This window comes from Sinocyclocheilus anshuiensis, unplaced genomic scaffold (assembly GCF_001515605.1).
Source record: "Sinocyclocheilus anshuiensis isolate Anshui unplaced genomic scaffold, SAMN03320099.WGS_v1.1 scaffold1165, whole genome shotgun sequence".
NCBI lineage: Eukaryota > Metazoa > Chordata > Actinopteri > Cypriniformes > Cyprinidae > Sinocyclocheilus > Sinocyclocheilus anshuiensis.
This window is the reverse complement of record NW_015554150.1, coordinates 90496-103417: the sequence shown is the minus strand read 5'-3', so window position 1 is coordinate 103417 and position 12922 is coordinate 90496. Positions and strand designations below refer to the sequence as shown.

At 36.7% G+C, this 12922-nt stretch overlaps 1 protein-coding gene across 1 annotated transcript; it reads right to left on the bottom strand.

Annotated features, from left to right (window-relative positions):
- Nucleotides 1-420: 420 nt before the first annotated feature.
- LOC107670669 (WAP, Kazal, immunoglobulin, Kunitz and NTR domain-containing protein 2-like) lies at nucleotides 421-4427 on the bottom strand. The gene is made up of 2 exons (XM_016463343.1): nucleotides 4079-4427; nucleotides 421-3022 (listed from the first exon to the last, which is right to left on the bottom strand). Exons 1-2 carry the CDS (start codon nucleotides 4280-4282, stop codon nucleotides 1508-1510), a joined length of 1719 nt encoding a protein of 572 aa, XP_016318829.1. The 5' UTR covers nucleotides 4283-4427; the 3' UTR covers nucleotides 421-1507.
- Between the last annotated feature and the right edge of the window lie 8495 nt (nucleotides 4428-12922).

The window sequence follows — 12922 nt, the reverse complement described above, 5'->3', positions numbered from 1 at the left end:
AAACAGAGAGTGGTGTGTGTGCTGGCTCCCCTCCCATGCAGGGTCACAGCTTGGCTGGAGTTGGAGCTGGGGAGATGAGAGGGCCGGGCGGCTGGGGGGAGACGGAGGTTCTCACATGAAAGGTCTGCAGCCGAGGAGAGAGTCCCAGACCCAGACACAACACAAGGGATCAGACTGGCCCCCCATCCCCCTTAGCCGCAACACTTCCCACCAAAGAACAGCTGGAATGTGACCTGTTCCAGAACCGAGGCCAGGATTGACTGACAATAGAATCCATCGGGATGGGGGGGATCGTTGCTCATAAAGTATGTCCCCCCTTATCAAAGCTAATTCAAAAATGCCTCATGAAGCTGCAACTTGCAGAAAGTTTCGCAACAAGAACCATCCAGGATTTGATTGGAAATGTCTTTAATCGCCCCTCTGGTGTAGTTCCATAAACGTTAAATACATTTTCAAATAATAGTTATAATCTCATTATACTTTTGCCATTGTATGGTTTGACAGAAAACACTTAACATACTCTGTGAAGCACGTACATAGGACTACCTTTGTTTCAATTTATGGTAGTAATGTAAAAGCATAAATAGATGGAACAAACGATTACAGCGCAAAAAAACTACGAATTAAAATAAGGTGCAAGGGTATTTAACATGTCATGTTTCTTTACTTTTAAGAATGACATGGCTTCATAATTAAAGCTGAAGTGTGTAATTTCTGTGCCACCAAATGAAATTGCAAAATTGACTGAGCACGCCCCCATTGGTTGGACAAAAAGTATTGGTTGAATGTGCCAGGCTGCTCAAACAAACTAGTAATGGTCACTTTTGTTTACACTTTTCTGGGGAATCAATTTAAAAACAGCTTACTTAGAATTGCCTCTCCATGTTAATATGGGGCTTATTCCGACTTCGAAAAATGACACACTTCAGCTTTAATGAAATCTTCATGACATATAAATAAAGTTTTAGGTTAGTAACGTTTAACCACCTGTTTCCACTGAAGATTCAAGTTCAGTGACTGCCTGCAAGGCATTTATTCTGAGACAGGCAGAAAGAGTCTGGTTTAATACAACATCTGTGGCTTTTTAGTCAAACAAAAATAACTGAACTCACACTACAACATGTAGATGTAAATAAGGTAATACTTTCGCATGAAATCATCTAATATATATGTACGCCTATGTGTCATTCACACAGTGTACAACACATTTAATCTCTCCATGGATAATTCAAGCAGCTCCATTCTGCGGCAGAAGCACGACATATGATTGTAGATTCTACAAGTCAAGTTTGTGAGAGAGTCTGCTTCATGTAGAAAAGCAGGTGAGAGGCAGGCACGTTGGTTTAGGACAGGGGTGTCCAATCATGCTCCTGGAAGGCCGCCTTCCAGCAGAGTTTCACTCTAGGCAGGTGTGTAGAAGCTAACTTTGCAGGACAGTGGCCCTTCAGGAGTAGGATATGACGCCCCCAGTTTAGGATGTCCAGAGATTCAGATAACATTAAGCGCCCTAGTACTTTGTACTGCTGAACTCCTTTAAAACATCACAAGTCTTTTTGTTGATAACCTCACGGAGTTTGCGAACACGCCGTACACTAGAAGTGGCCACGAAGCTGTCGGGTTGCAGCACAGCCATGCCGTTGTGAACGTCCCCCATGATGATCATCTGTCCATCGATTCTCGTTATGTTCGGACAGGGACAGTTCCAGTCCATGTTGAGCAGTGTCACCTCCAGAGGTTCTTGCCCGAAGAACCGCAGCCCCATCTTCTCATCCTTCAAGATCTCCTCCACAGTGATGAGCGCATGGCCAGAGTCGTGGTCCTCGGTCAACTCCGAAATACATCCCAAAACCACAAAGTCGCTCTTGCAGAAGCTCGGGACCATCTTCTGCCGGGGTTTGCACAGCTTGCAATTGTGAGTCTTGGGGAAGGGGCACATCTCCTCACAGGCTTCCTTGCTCTCGAAGTTGTTCTCGTTGCCTCCGCAGCCTCCATAAACAAACGACTGGCATTTCTTGAGCGTGTGGCTGTAAGCCCAGCGTGGTTTGTAAGCCTTGCAGGGACCTTGTACACTAGGTAGGGAGCAAGGTGCCGCAAGCTCTGCTCCACAGGACAGCATACACAACTCGTAGGTATCAAAATGGTTTTGGTTTTTATTGCACTGGCTGTAAGTGAAGGTAAAGCAATTGTTGCGCTTGGCTTCATAGTACCACTTCATGCTCTCCTCTCCGCAGTCGCCCATATCAGGTGTTTTCAGACACTCCTCAGCAGGTAGCCGTGTGGAATTCATGACCAGCTCTGGTTTGATCTGCTCCCTGGGGACCACAGAGAGTGGGAAATGGGCTTGCACAGATCCACCCTGGTTTGTGGCAGTGCAGGTGTAGATGCCGGCATCCTGGACCTGGGCATTGTATATGACCAGCTGGGCGATATTAGTAACTACTATGTTTCCTTGCACATGGTTGGGTTGCATTACAGTGTTCTCTTTACCTTCAATCTGCTTTTCCCACGTAATCGTCGGCTTCGGTTTTCCCATGACCTCGCAGAGGAAGCTAGCCGTTTCGCCCACAAACACAAAGTGGTGTGCTGGATTGCTGACCATGATGGGACGTTGAATGTCCATGGGTGTGGTCTCAAGATGGGCAGTGGTGGGCCAGGCAGTGGTCTCCGCTGGAAGAGGGCTGGTGTTGGACAAGCTAAAGTGGTACCTGCAGGTGACTTCTGTGAGGGTGACGCCCCTGGTACAGGCCTCAGCATCCATGTAGCACTTGTTGTAGTAGGTCATGCCATCCGAGGCGCATGTGAAATGGGGTTCCCGTCCGCAACGGTCCCGGCATTTGCACACCGGTTGTCCGTCCCAGATTTCACACTCTGAACCCTGTTGGGTGCACATGAATTTGTCACAGGTGACCCCTTTGGGCATCCCTACTGGACCTTTCCTGCCCTTAACATCCATGTAGCGGGCAGCCACACAGCTCTTGTGTCCGCAAACATTTGAACAGCATTTCTCGAACGGCTCACAGTCCTAGAGGAACAAAAAAGATATGTCATTAGTAGTGTGCCCAAAGTTTGTGGAAGTTATTAGCTTGTCTGAAACTGTAGGACTGTTAGAAGTCAATTTTTTTTTTCAATGTTTTTTTTTCATAGGCTAAAGGCTAAAGTTTTTCACTGAATTCAAACGAGGAGAACTAATTTTGTCTTAATTTCTGTCTTAATTACTAAACGTATCGAATTAGACCTTTTCTGGTCTTATAGCAACTCAAATGGGTCAATTTGCTACATTTAATGACATCTGGATTAATAAATAGACAAATTTTTAGTTCTCAGGAAAAACATGCTATTTTATAATGTTAACATGATATTATTTTAATATGTGAACATTTTATCGTGCAGACAGTGGATGCATGATTATTTTATTTTTGCTGCAAAGGGTATGCTGCAAATATACCCTTACAAAAAATTACAATGATAACCATGGTTACAGCCAAACACCCATTTGTTACTACAGTAAAATCAAAAATTAATTGTAAAAAGATATATATTTATATTTAATTTGATCAAATTATTATCATAAAAACTATATATTTAGAATATCATTCTGTCTTTTTGTTATGTTTCTTATTTGATGAAGTAGTGGCTAATCATGCCACTTTTTACTATACTGACAAACACAACACACCACAGTTTTACTATACTGACAAAAACTATAGCAACTATGGTACTTGGGCGTAAAACCATGGTTACCATGATGAATGTGTTCAAATGCACCATGCTAACCATAGTTTCTTCCAAAATATTGTTGTTAAAAATCGTATTGTTACAAATCTAAATTACAAATTAATTTAATACAAATGATTTAATAATTAAATGTAATTAAACATTAAATTAAAAAAATAATTAAATGTAATTAATTAAATCATTAAAATTACCAATAGACAGTCTAATGTCAAATTATAGTACGAAAACTAGAAACTGCAAAGCTATATTTTAGTACTTATATTTAAAAAATGGCTACAATATTTTTAATTTATAGTCATGATAAAAAACAGAGACATGCTGGAATGGAGCGGCATAAGTTCACCTGGTCGGTCTCGCACTCTCGCGTGCAGGTGCTCATGGCATCCACCCACAGGTTCGGGTTCATCTCGTTCGGACACATCCCCGCGTGAGAATAAACCACTTTGGACAGGGTCATTGGCATCGCTCTCGCGCGCAAGTCCAAACGCAAGACGCAGAACTGTCCAAACAAAAACCAGATCCATCTGGGAAACAGCATCCACCACATATCCAGACGATAAGAAGTCCTTTCGAAAAAGAAAACGTCCCAGGGGTCGAAAAGCTACGCAGTCATTTCCCTGTGCATAAAACAGGGCACAAGTAAGTGGGGACTCCGGCTATAGCGGAGGACGTGCGATCCGTTCAAGAGGTTTGTGGAGTGGAGGAGAGGTCGATGCGCGCGCGACGTTCATCAGTGCTGGGAGATTATAGGTTGCGGGTTCGACCCTATTACTAAACATTTCATATACTTGTAAACAAAGCTTAACCGCTCTTTTTTTGTGTGCAAATTTTATATATCACAGTGATAACTTCATGAATGTCTTTGAAATTTAAGACGCTGAGAGGCACCTGCGTGTCGCATTAGAGCACCTTTTAACTCTTTACTACCCAAAAAGAAGTCGTCGGCTATGTTTGGAATGGACAGCTGGTGTAGGCTACTGCACAGACCACACTGCGCAGTGTACACTGAAAGCTGGCCACTCAGTTTCTTTTGAAGTATGTGAAGCACTATGCAGGACGCAAAGATAAACAATTCAAATGGTATGTTGCCACACTCACCATCGCATTGCGTGTTTTGCATGTTCAAATGATATGAAATGATCATAGGTACAAATTGAGAACACATGATTGCACTATAAAGTTGGAATTACGAGACGGAAACTTCCTTTTAAAGCTCTGAGTTGAATGACTGTCAGTTAAAGAATTATGAACTAACTGGAATTGGTTACAGTCAGTGTTGTTTATAATGCATTACTAGCAATTAATTATTGAAATACTTTTTCCTTTGAAAGAAAAATAAGGGATTACTCTTAATTTTTCTGTAATTTAATAATTTCTGATGTAATTGCATTAAATACTATAGACTATAGAACAATAAAACAGTAGTGGATTTAACATCAAAATGTTACATCTAATGTTAAAGTGTGTGTTTTTGATTTAACCTTCTCCCTTTCAATACTTTGGTCAGTTCAAGAATAATTTATGCAAATTTATATTATTTCTTTTAAAAATTAAAAGAGCGGTGTTCATGTCTTGTATTGTTCAACTGGTCAAGGTTGATATGATTAGTAATAATTTAGTAATGCAATACTTTTTGGAGAGAGTAATCTAATTACACCATTGAAGGTGTAATTAGTAGCTAGTAATTAATTACTTTTTTAAAGTAACTTAACCAACACTGGTTACAGTACATTTTTGTATGACATTTTATGTACGATTAATTAATACTACAGATAAAACTTTCCAGATACCAAAACATACTACTTATTTACAAAAATATTTTCAAAGTTAAATAAACAAAGATTATATAGAAGTCTTTGTACTTTTTTGTATATAGTCTTTGCGCTTCAAAATTGAACATTTAATTCAACATTACTTATCTGTTTTTTTTTTCTTTGTAATTAACTGTGATATTTACTAGCAATTTCTGAGTGAAAATTGTTTCTACATCAATTTTTCCCGCCCATTTTTGTTTCCCATTATTCTGGCACCAACGAATAAAAAAAAAATGCACAGTTAAAGCATCAATCAAATACCTGATGCACCGCCTTTGCTCTTCATTATGTTGCATTAGCATGAAAAAGCTTCCTGTATTTGTCAGAAGGTAAAAATAGAGAGATAAATATTACATTTTAAATGTAATTTATTCCTGTGACGCAAAGCTGAATTTTCAGCATCATTACTCCAGTTTTCAGTGTCACACGATCCTTCAGAAATCATTCTAATATTTGCTGCTCAGGAAACATTTCTTATCAATGTTGAAAATATTTGGAATCTGTAATACAGGATTCTTTGATGAATAAAAAAGTTCAAAAGAACAGCATTTATTTTAAATAGAACTCTTTTCAGCCATACTGAATTAAAGTAGTCATTTCTTTTTAAAAATTCTTATCGACCCCATTATGTACACTTAATGGCAAGGTACATACTATATTAAATATGTGACTGTCACACATGGAATTCAACATGAATATTATAAGTCTTCAAGTGATGTTCAATTTAATAATACCAATAAACACACTGATGCCAAGAACATATTCACCCAAGTTATTCAAGTTCATCTGTGTCCCATCTGACTTTAGCAGACATGGGAACGTTACCTCCAGCTGTGCGGGTACAGAGTAGAGGTCATGTGGTTCAAACATACAACCAATGCTGTCAGCAATAAACACCAGACTTCATATGAAACTGGATTACAGTGTTTCTCCTCCCCCGTATTTTTAGTCTCCCTACAGCATTATCAAGAGCAGACACTTAAGAGTCTAAAAAAATGAAATGATCAAATATATATGATAACATAATTTCTAGGAGAATGATCATTTGTAGTCTGCTGAGCTCTAACTGGAAAACTCTTGCATTTTACATTCAGAAACAATCAACTCAATGAAACAAAAACCAATTCCTTTGTCTAACTAAATAACATGAGGCTTGTGTTAGTTTGTTTAACCAAACTGACCTGGAATCACTTCAATTCCATCTTCTATGGATTTTTCTGAGTAAGCAGGCACAATTTTGACGTAGTAACTTATGAATTAACAACATGCACATGTAAAAGAAAAACTGAAACAAATCCATCTTTTATGTGACTGTGAATTCACAAGTCCATCCAGAACAGTTCAATATTTTGAGAACAACACACTGCAGTATGACAGAAATGTGCAGCTGTCTCCGTTTCAATTCATGAAAACATGTACCACCTGCACTAAATCAATGCACTGCAACAGAGGAGTGATTTAATGGCGCTTCCACTTAAGATGAATCTTTTGTGTGAACTTGTGAGCTTTTTGAAAGGTATTAACGCTGTCTGTATGCCGGGGTTCCCCACTAGCAGGAAAGGTCATAAAAAACAATCAACATGTTATTACCTCTCATAAGCTCATTATATCGTCTGACTCGCACACAAAAATAATTAGTAACACTCAGTTGAGCTTTGTTTTAAATGTTCTTTATAGAAACGAGCCGCCTCCACACGCACGCAGCATGTGTCACCGTCAATGTCACCGTCAATTCTCAGCACAGCAGGCTGTTCTTATGCAAGAGGTGCAGAATGTGTGTTGCTACATCTGGAGGACACATGCGATCTGTTTTCATTAAAAAAAAAATGTACTCTGTACACAATCTACCTCAGACTTACTGTGTTTAGGGCAAAATATGCACTATATTAAAAAAAAAAAACAGCCACGAACACACTATATATACTCTCTCTTTATACACACACACACAGATGATGATAGATAGATAGATAGATAGATAGATAGATAGATAATATATGCATAATTATTACAAAATATAATTATGTATATATTTAACGGTTAATATGTTTAATATACACATTATTTGTATATTATTAACATTCTAACCTATTTTATATATATAAAATATATATAAAAATATATATAAAAAATATATATATAAAAAATAAAGCTCTTTCTGATAAAGCAATAAAGCTCTTTCTGATTCGGATATATTTTTTATTTAAAAATGCATATGCTTATAAACATTTTTAAATGTTTTAAATGTTTGCTACTTTTTAAATAAGTTAAGTTAAAGTTATAAGTTAAATATACTCATGTTCATTTATAATACAATATCATAATATTGTTCACAAACAGAACCTTTTTAATAGAACAGAAGTGTTTTATTGTAACAAAATTAAAATTATATATATATTTATTACAATCTATATATAGATTTGTTGTTGAAATGTTAAATTCTGTGAATACAGCATATTAACTATAAAATATATACATCATTATGAAATATATATTTTATAGTTAATATGCTGTATTCACAGAATTTAACATTTCAACAACAAATCTATATATAGATTGTAATAAATATATATATAATTTTAATTTTGTTACAATAAAACACTTCTGTTCTATTAAAAAGGTTCTGTTTGTGAACAATATTATGATATTGTATTATAAATGAACATGAGTATATTTAACTTATAACTTTAACTTAACTTATTTAAAAAGTAGCAAATTAATAGATGTTATATAGAACTTATTTGTTATTCATATTACAAAAAAAGGAGCCCCTACCAAGTATTGAGTACATATACAGTAAATGAACATACTTTCCACACTGTAAAACCGGGTAAGTTAATATAACTCAAAAAAATAGTTGAAACTGTTTACATCGAAAATTTTAAGTGACACTAACTCAGTTTTACAAGTTAAAGAAACATCCTTTTTTTAAGTAACTTGTACTAGGTAATTTTAACTGATACTAACTTAATCTTACAAGTTACTGTAACATTATTGATCAAGTCATTTTACAAGGAGATTTTGGGTTCACAGAACCAATTAAAATTAAAGATAACAAACATTTGTTACATCACAATTTATTTTACCTTCATAAAACAGTTTTAATTTCTCAGTAACAAACTGTTCACTTTATTCATTTTTGTACGTTTTTTTACATTTACATTAAGTAACTAAATTGCTAACTATACACATTCTGAAATTAAAAAACAGGTTAACACAGGCAATTTAAATGCAAGTCTTTTATTAAGTTACCAAAGAATATTAACCAAACATCAACAATAAATTTTGTTAAATGAAAAACATTCTCCAAAACAGTGCAGGGCCCTTGAGAAATGGGCTAAGATAACAACCGTCACAATATGAATCTCTGGATATCACCCAGCTGTAAACACTTCTGTAAAGAAGGAACACTTCCAAAATTCACGTCTAACAGTAACCGTAGAAATTGAAATGTTATACTAGAATACAATATAAGACAAAGATTTCAAAATATATCAAGGGATTTTTTTTTAAACTAATTTCTATGAGTGGGTGAATGCATGGTATACGGATCATACACAGTGGTAGTCATTTTTATATAGAAAATCAACTGAGAAACTGTTCTGCAAATTAAACAGACAAATAGTCTAAAAAAGGGAAAGAAAGAAATACAACACAATTGTGTAAAATAATTCAATATTGCCATTTTGATCAATGATTTACTACACTGCACATAATGATCTTCTTAGCATACAGAAATCAAAGATAAGATCACTGCAGTGTAAACTGCAATGTACTGCATTGTCTGTCATACTGTATGACACATTGATATGGTGCAAACATGCCATTATTCAACTTGAACAGCAACACATTTAAACTTTTAAATCTTTTTGAACATTTAAATCTTTCTCTTAAAACTTGACGTTGTACAATCATACCTTAAAACACATCTGTAAACCGTTTTCAAAAAAATAATCTCCTTGCTCTATGGTGTGCACTAAAAGTGGCAGAAGTGAACGTTTAAATAAAATGTCAAATGAAGGAGTACCTTTGTAAGCTTTGTTCAAACACTGTGGTTACTCCACTGCCAAAAGTTCATTTTTAAGACTCAACACTCTGGGCCTCAGCTTCCCATCCTCCAGACCCATCAAGACTTTCTGGGTAAAGTCAAATGTGTTGGCCAACTCTTTTGGGTAACTTAGATCCAAGGCATAAGTTAGTCCAAAAAGCATGACAAATGCATCAGCCAATGTTGGGAAATCGATAACCATGTTACCCTCAAGTACAACTGCAATTTTCTCTGGGCAGAAGAATGTGGCATCTGTTGAATTGCCACTAATGGAGAGGAGACCAAGTGGTACATCATCAATGTCAGGTTCATCAGATTGCTCTACCTGAAGACAAGAACAGAGAACTGTTAACTCTAAACTTCCAAAGGCTGACTGCTAAGAAGTAACATTTTCATCTACTCCAAACCATTCTATCCCAAACAATAACTACAATTCTAATTAATATATTCAAAACCTGAAACTAGAACCTGAATGACATCTGAATTGCAGGTGAGATTGTTGGTAACCAAACCGTTTCGGGTTGCATTGACTTCCATAGTATTTTTTTCCATACTATGGAAGCCAATTGGACCAAAAACTGTTTGGTTACCAACAATCTCTCCTGCCATTCAGATGTAATTTATGTTGTAGCTCCAGGTTTTGAATATATCCATTATAATTGTACTAATTCTTTGGTGATCTGCAAAAGAAAGTGTAAATAAGGACAGGGCAGAACTTTCATTTTGAGTGGACTAGCTCTCTAAATTCTAAGCAACATGATCACTTACATCCCATGTCTTGAAAAAGTTGGAGTCATCCTCTTGCAGATAGGCAGGGAGAGCACGGAGGATGGCAGCTCGTCGTACATGGACGTCAACTTTTTCCTTCAGTGTGAGAATTAAGAGACTTGAGTATGAGAATCTTGATTTAAAATGGAATCTAATCAGCACAGCCACACAATCCTATGCATCACCCTAAAAAGTCTGTATGTGACAATACAACCAAAATATTTAAATCCGCTGCAGTTACTTTATCAGGCATCAAGAAGTGTAACCAACTGACCTGGAGGTCATATATCCCGAAGAGCTGACACTTCAGACACTTTTCCTGTGCGAGCAGCTTTCTTTCTGAACAAGCTCTGAAGACGGGGAGCATGCTGGTCCAACACGGCATAGAAGTGGTTCTTCAGGTTGACATTTGTAATTTTGTGAAACTCAGAACAGATCTGCACAAATTAATAAGTGATTAAGCCAAGGTATATGTAAACCGTGTACATTTTAAACTTCTACTGTCAACTAGGGTAAACCTGACACTGAAAAGGAACCAAAAATGAAAATTTGCTGTCAGTTTACTAACCCTTCGGCCATCCAAGATGTAGGTTACATTCTTTCTTCAGTAGAACGCAAAAGATGAGTTTTAGCTGAACCCGTGGTCCTTGGTGATTCATAAAATGCAAGTCAACGGGTGCCACCACTTTGTGAGTCAAAAAGCAGATATAGACAACATGACATTACCAGGAAAACGAGTCTGGAGCTCAAGATTTCTGTGCCAGGCATTAATTTTGTGTTGCTTGTTTGTTTTTTTGACTCACAAAGTGACCTGTTGACCTGTATTTGATAAATCACCAAGGACCATGAGTTCAGCTAAAAATCATCTTTTGCGTTCTACTGAAGAAAGAACGTCACCTACATCTTGCACGACCAGAGAGAGTAAATGAATGGCAAATGTTCATTTCTGGGTGAACTATTCCTTTAAATATAACACATTTTCAAGTGTACCAAGAAAAATAATTTACCTGTGACTCCATTTTAAAGGCAGGCCAGCGTTCCAGGATCTCACAAACAGGTAGGTTTTCAGTGATGACCTCTTTGCGTCTCGGGGCAAAGGTCGTCTGCATTAACTTCGTAATCAGGACAAGATTTCTGTCACTTTTCTTAACTTCTTCTACAATTTGTTGTCTCAGTTGTTCAAGGCTTGCAGTGTCTTCGCCTATTGGGAAATTAGAAAGGAAATTCACTTCTGCCCTCTTGGGTCGTTTGATGTTAGTGTGAGGAGCTTGTTTGTCATCATAGAGACATGGCAATTGGCTGATTGAGGAAACATTGCCATGATGCAAACGATAGTGTTCAAGCCCCTGTACCCTTTTATTGAAGATAGCAGCACAAAGTTTGCACTTCCACGCCATTGATTTTTTTTTTCTTTTCAATTTGTGTTGTGCACTCAATATTCATTCACATTTTAGTATCTCTATCCAATGAATGTGTATTAAATTTAATAATTGGACATCAACATACCAAACTGAACTGCCAACTGCTTCACTTTTAGCCTGAAAAGAGAGAGATTGAGAAGTTAGTCAGGTTGTAATATTTGCCAAAACACTAGGAAAAATATCTATGAAGCACATGACGCTAATCAGTTATTTAACCTAAAAGGGATTGTGAAATATTGTGCTCTGTCTGATACCATAAAACAAACCTTAAATGTTTAAATATTTATTTATACTGTACAATTAGTTTTTTTAAATGTTAAATTAAGCAAGAACACAGAAATGTCTCAACTAAATAACACAAGCTTTACTGATATGGCTTGAGCAAACTGTTTTAATACATTTTGTAAATACCTGTCCTTACAAAAGAGCACAACACGTCGTAGAACAAAATACATCAAATTATTGTCCTAACTCTATGAAAACCATTACGTTGCTTTATGTCCAAGCATGCGTGCATTAAACGAGTCACAGCCCGCCATTTTGAGGTCATTAAAATTGTTACCCGAAAACTTTTTAATGTGTGCACAACCGATGCAAAAAGACAGACTTTGATATAACGTTAACCCAGAGGTGTAAAGTATTGGAGTAAATGTAATTAGTTACTGTACTTGAGTATATTTTCGGATACTTTGTAGTTGTACTGAGTATCAAAGATATGAACAACTTTTACTCTTTACTTCACTACATTTTTGAATGAGTATCTGTACTCTTTACTCCACTACATTTGAAATGAGTGTTGCAGTTACACATTACATTTTGCATGGACCTAGCTTTTACTGCAGCAGATTATTTCTGCTACAAAAGACGTGATACTGCCTATTACAGGTCACTGAAAGTACTGCATCTTGTGCGTTTTGCCCTTATTCACCCAAACTTTTCAACAAGGCTACTTTATGTGAATGCGAGTTCCTTAGCAATTATTTGTGAATCACAGGTGTTTTATATATGAGATGAGGACATGACTGCAGCCAGCAATGAGGCCGAAACCAGCACATCCAGTGCAAGAAGGCTTCGGCTTTTTAATTTTACCTAACATTATTTTATTTATCCATTATACTGAAGAGACCTTTTTGAAAGAT

Excerpts from the sequence above, each read along its gene's own strand:
- LOC107670669 (XM_016463343.1), bottom strand. The coding sequence starts at position 4,282 with ATGTGGTGGATGCTGTTTCCCAGATGGATCTGGTTTTTGTTTGGACAG. Across the intron at positions 3,023-4,078 it reads GAGAGTGCGAGACCGACCAG|GACTGTGAGCCGTTCGAGAA; the intron begins GTGAACTTATGC and ends TTGTTCCTCTAG.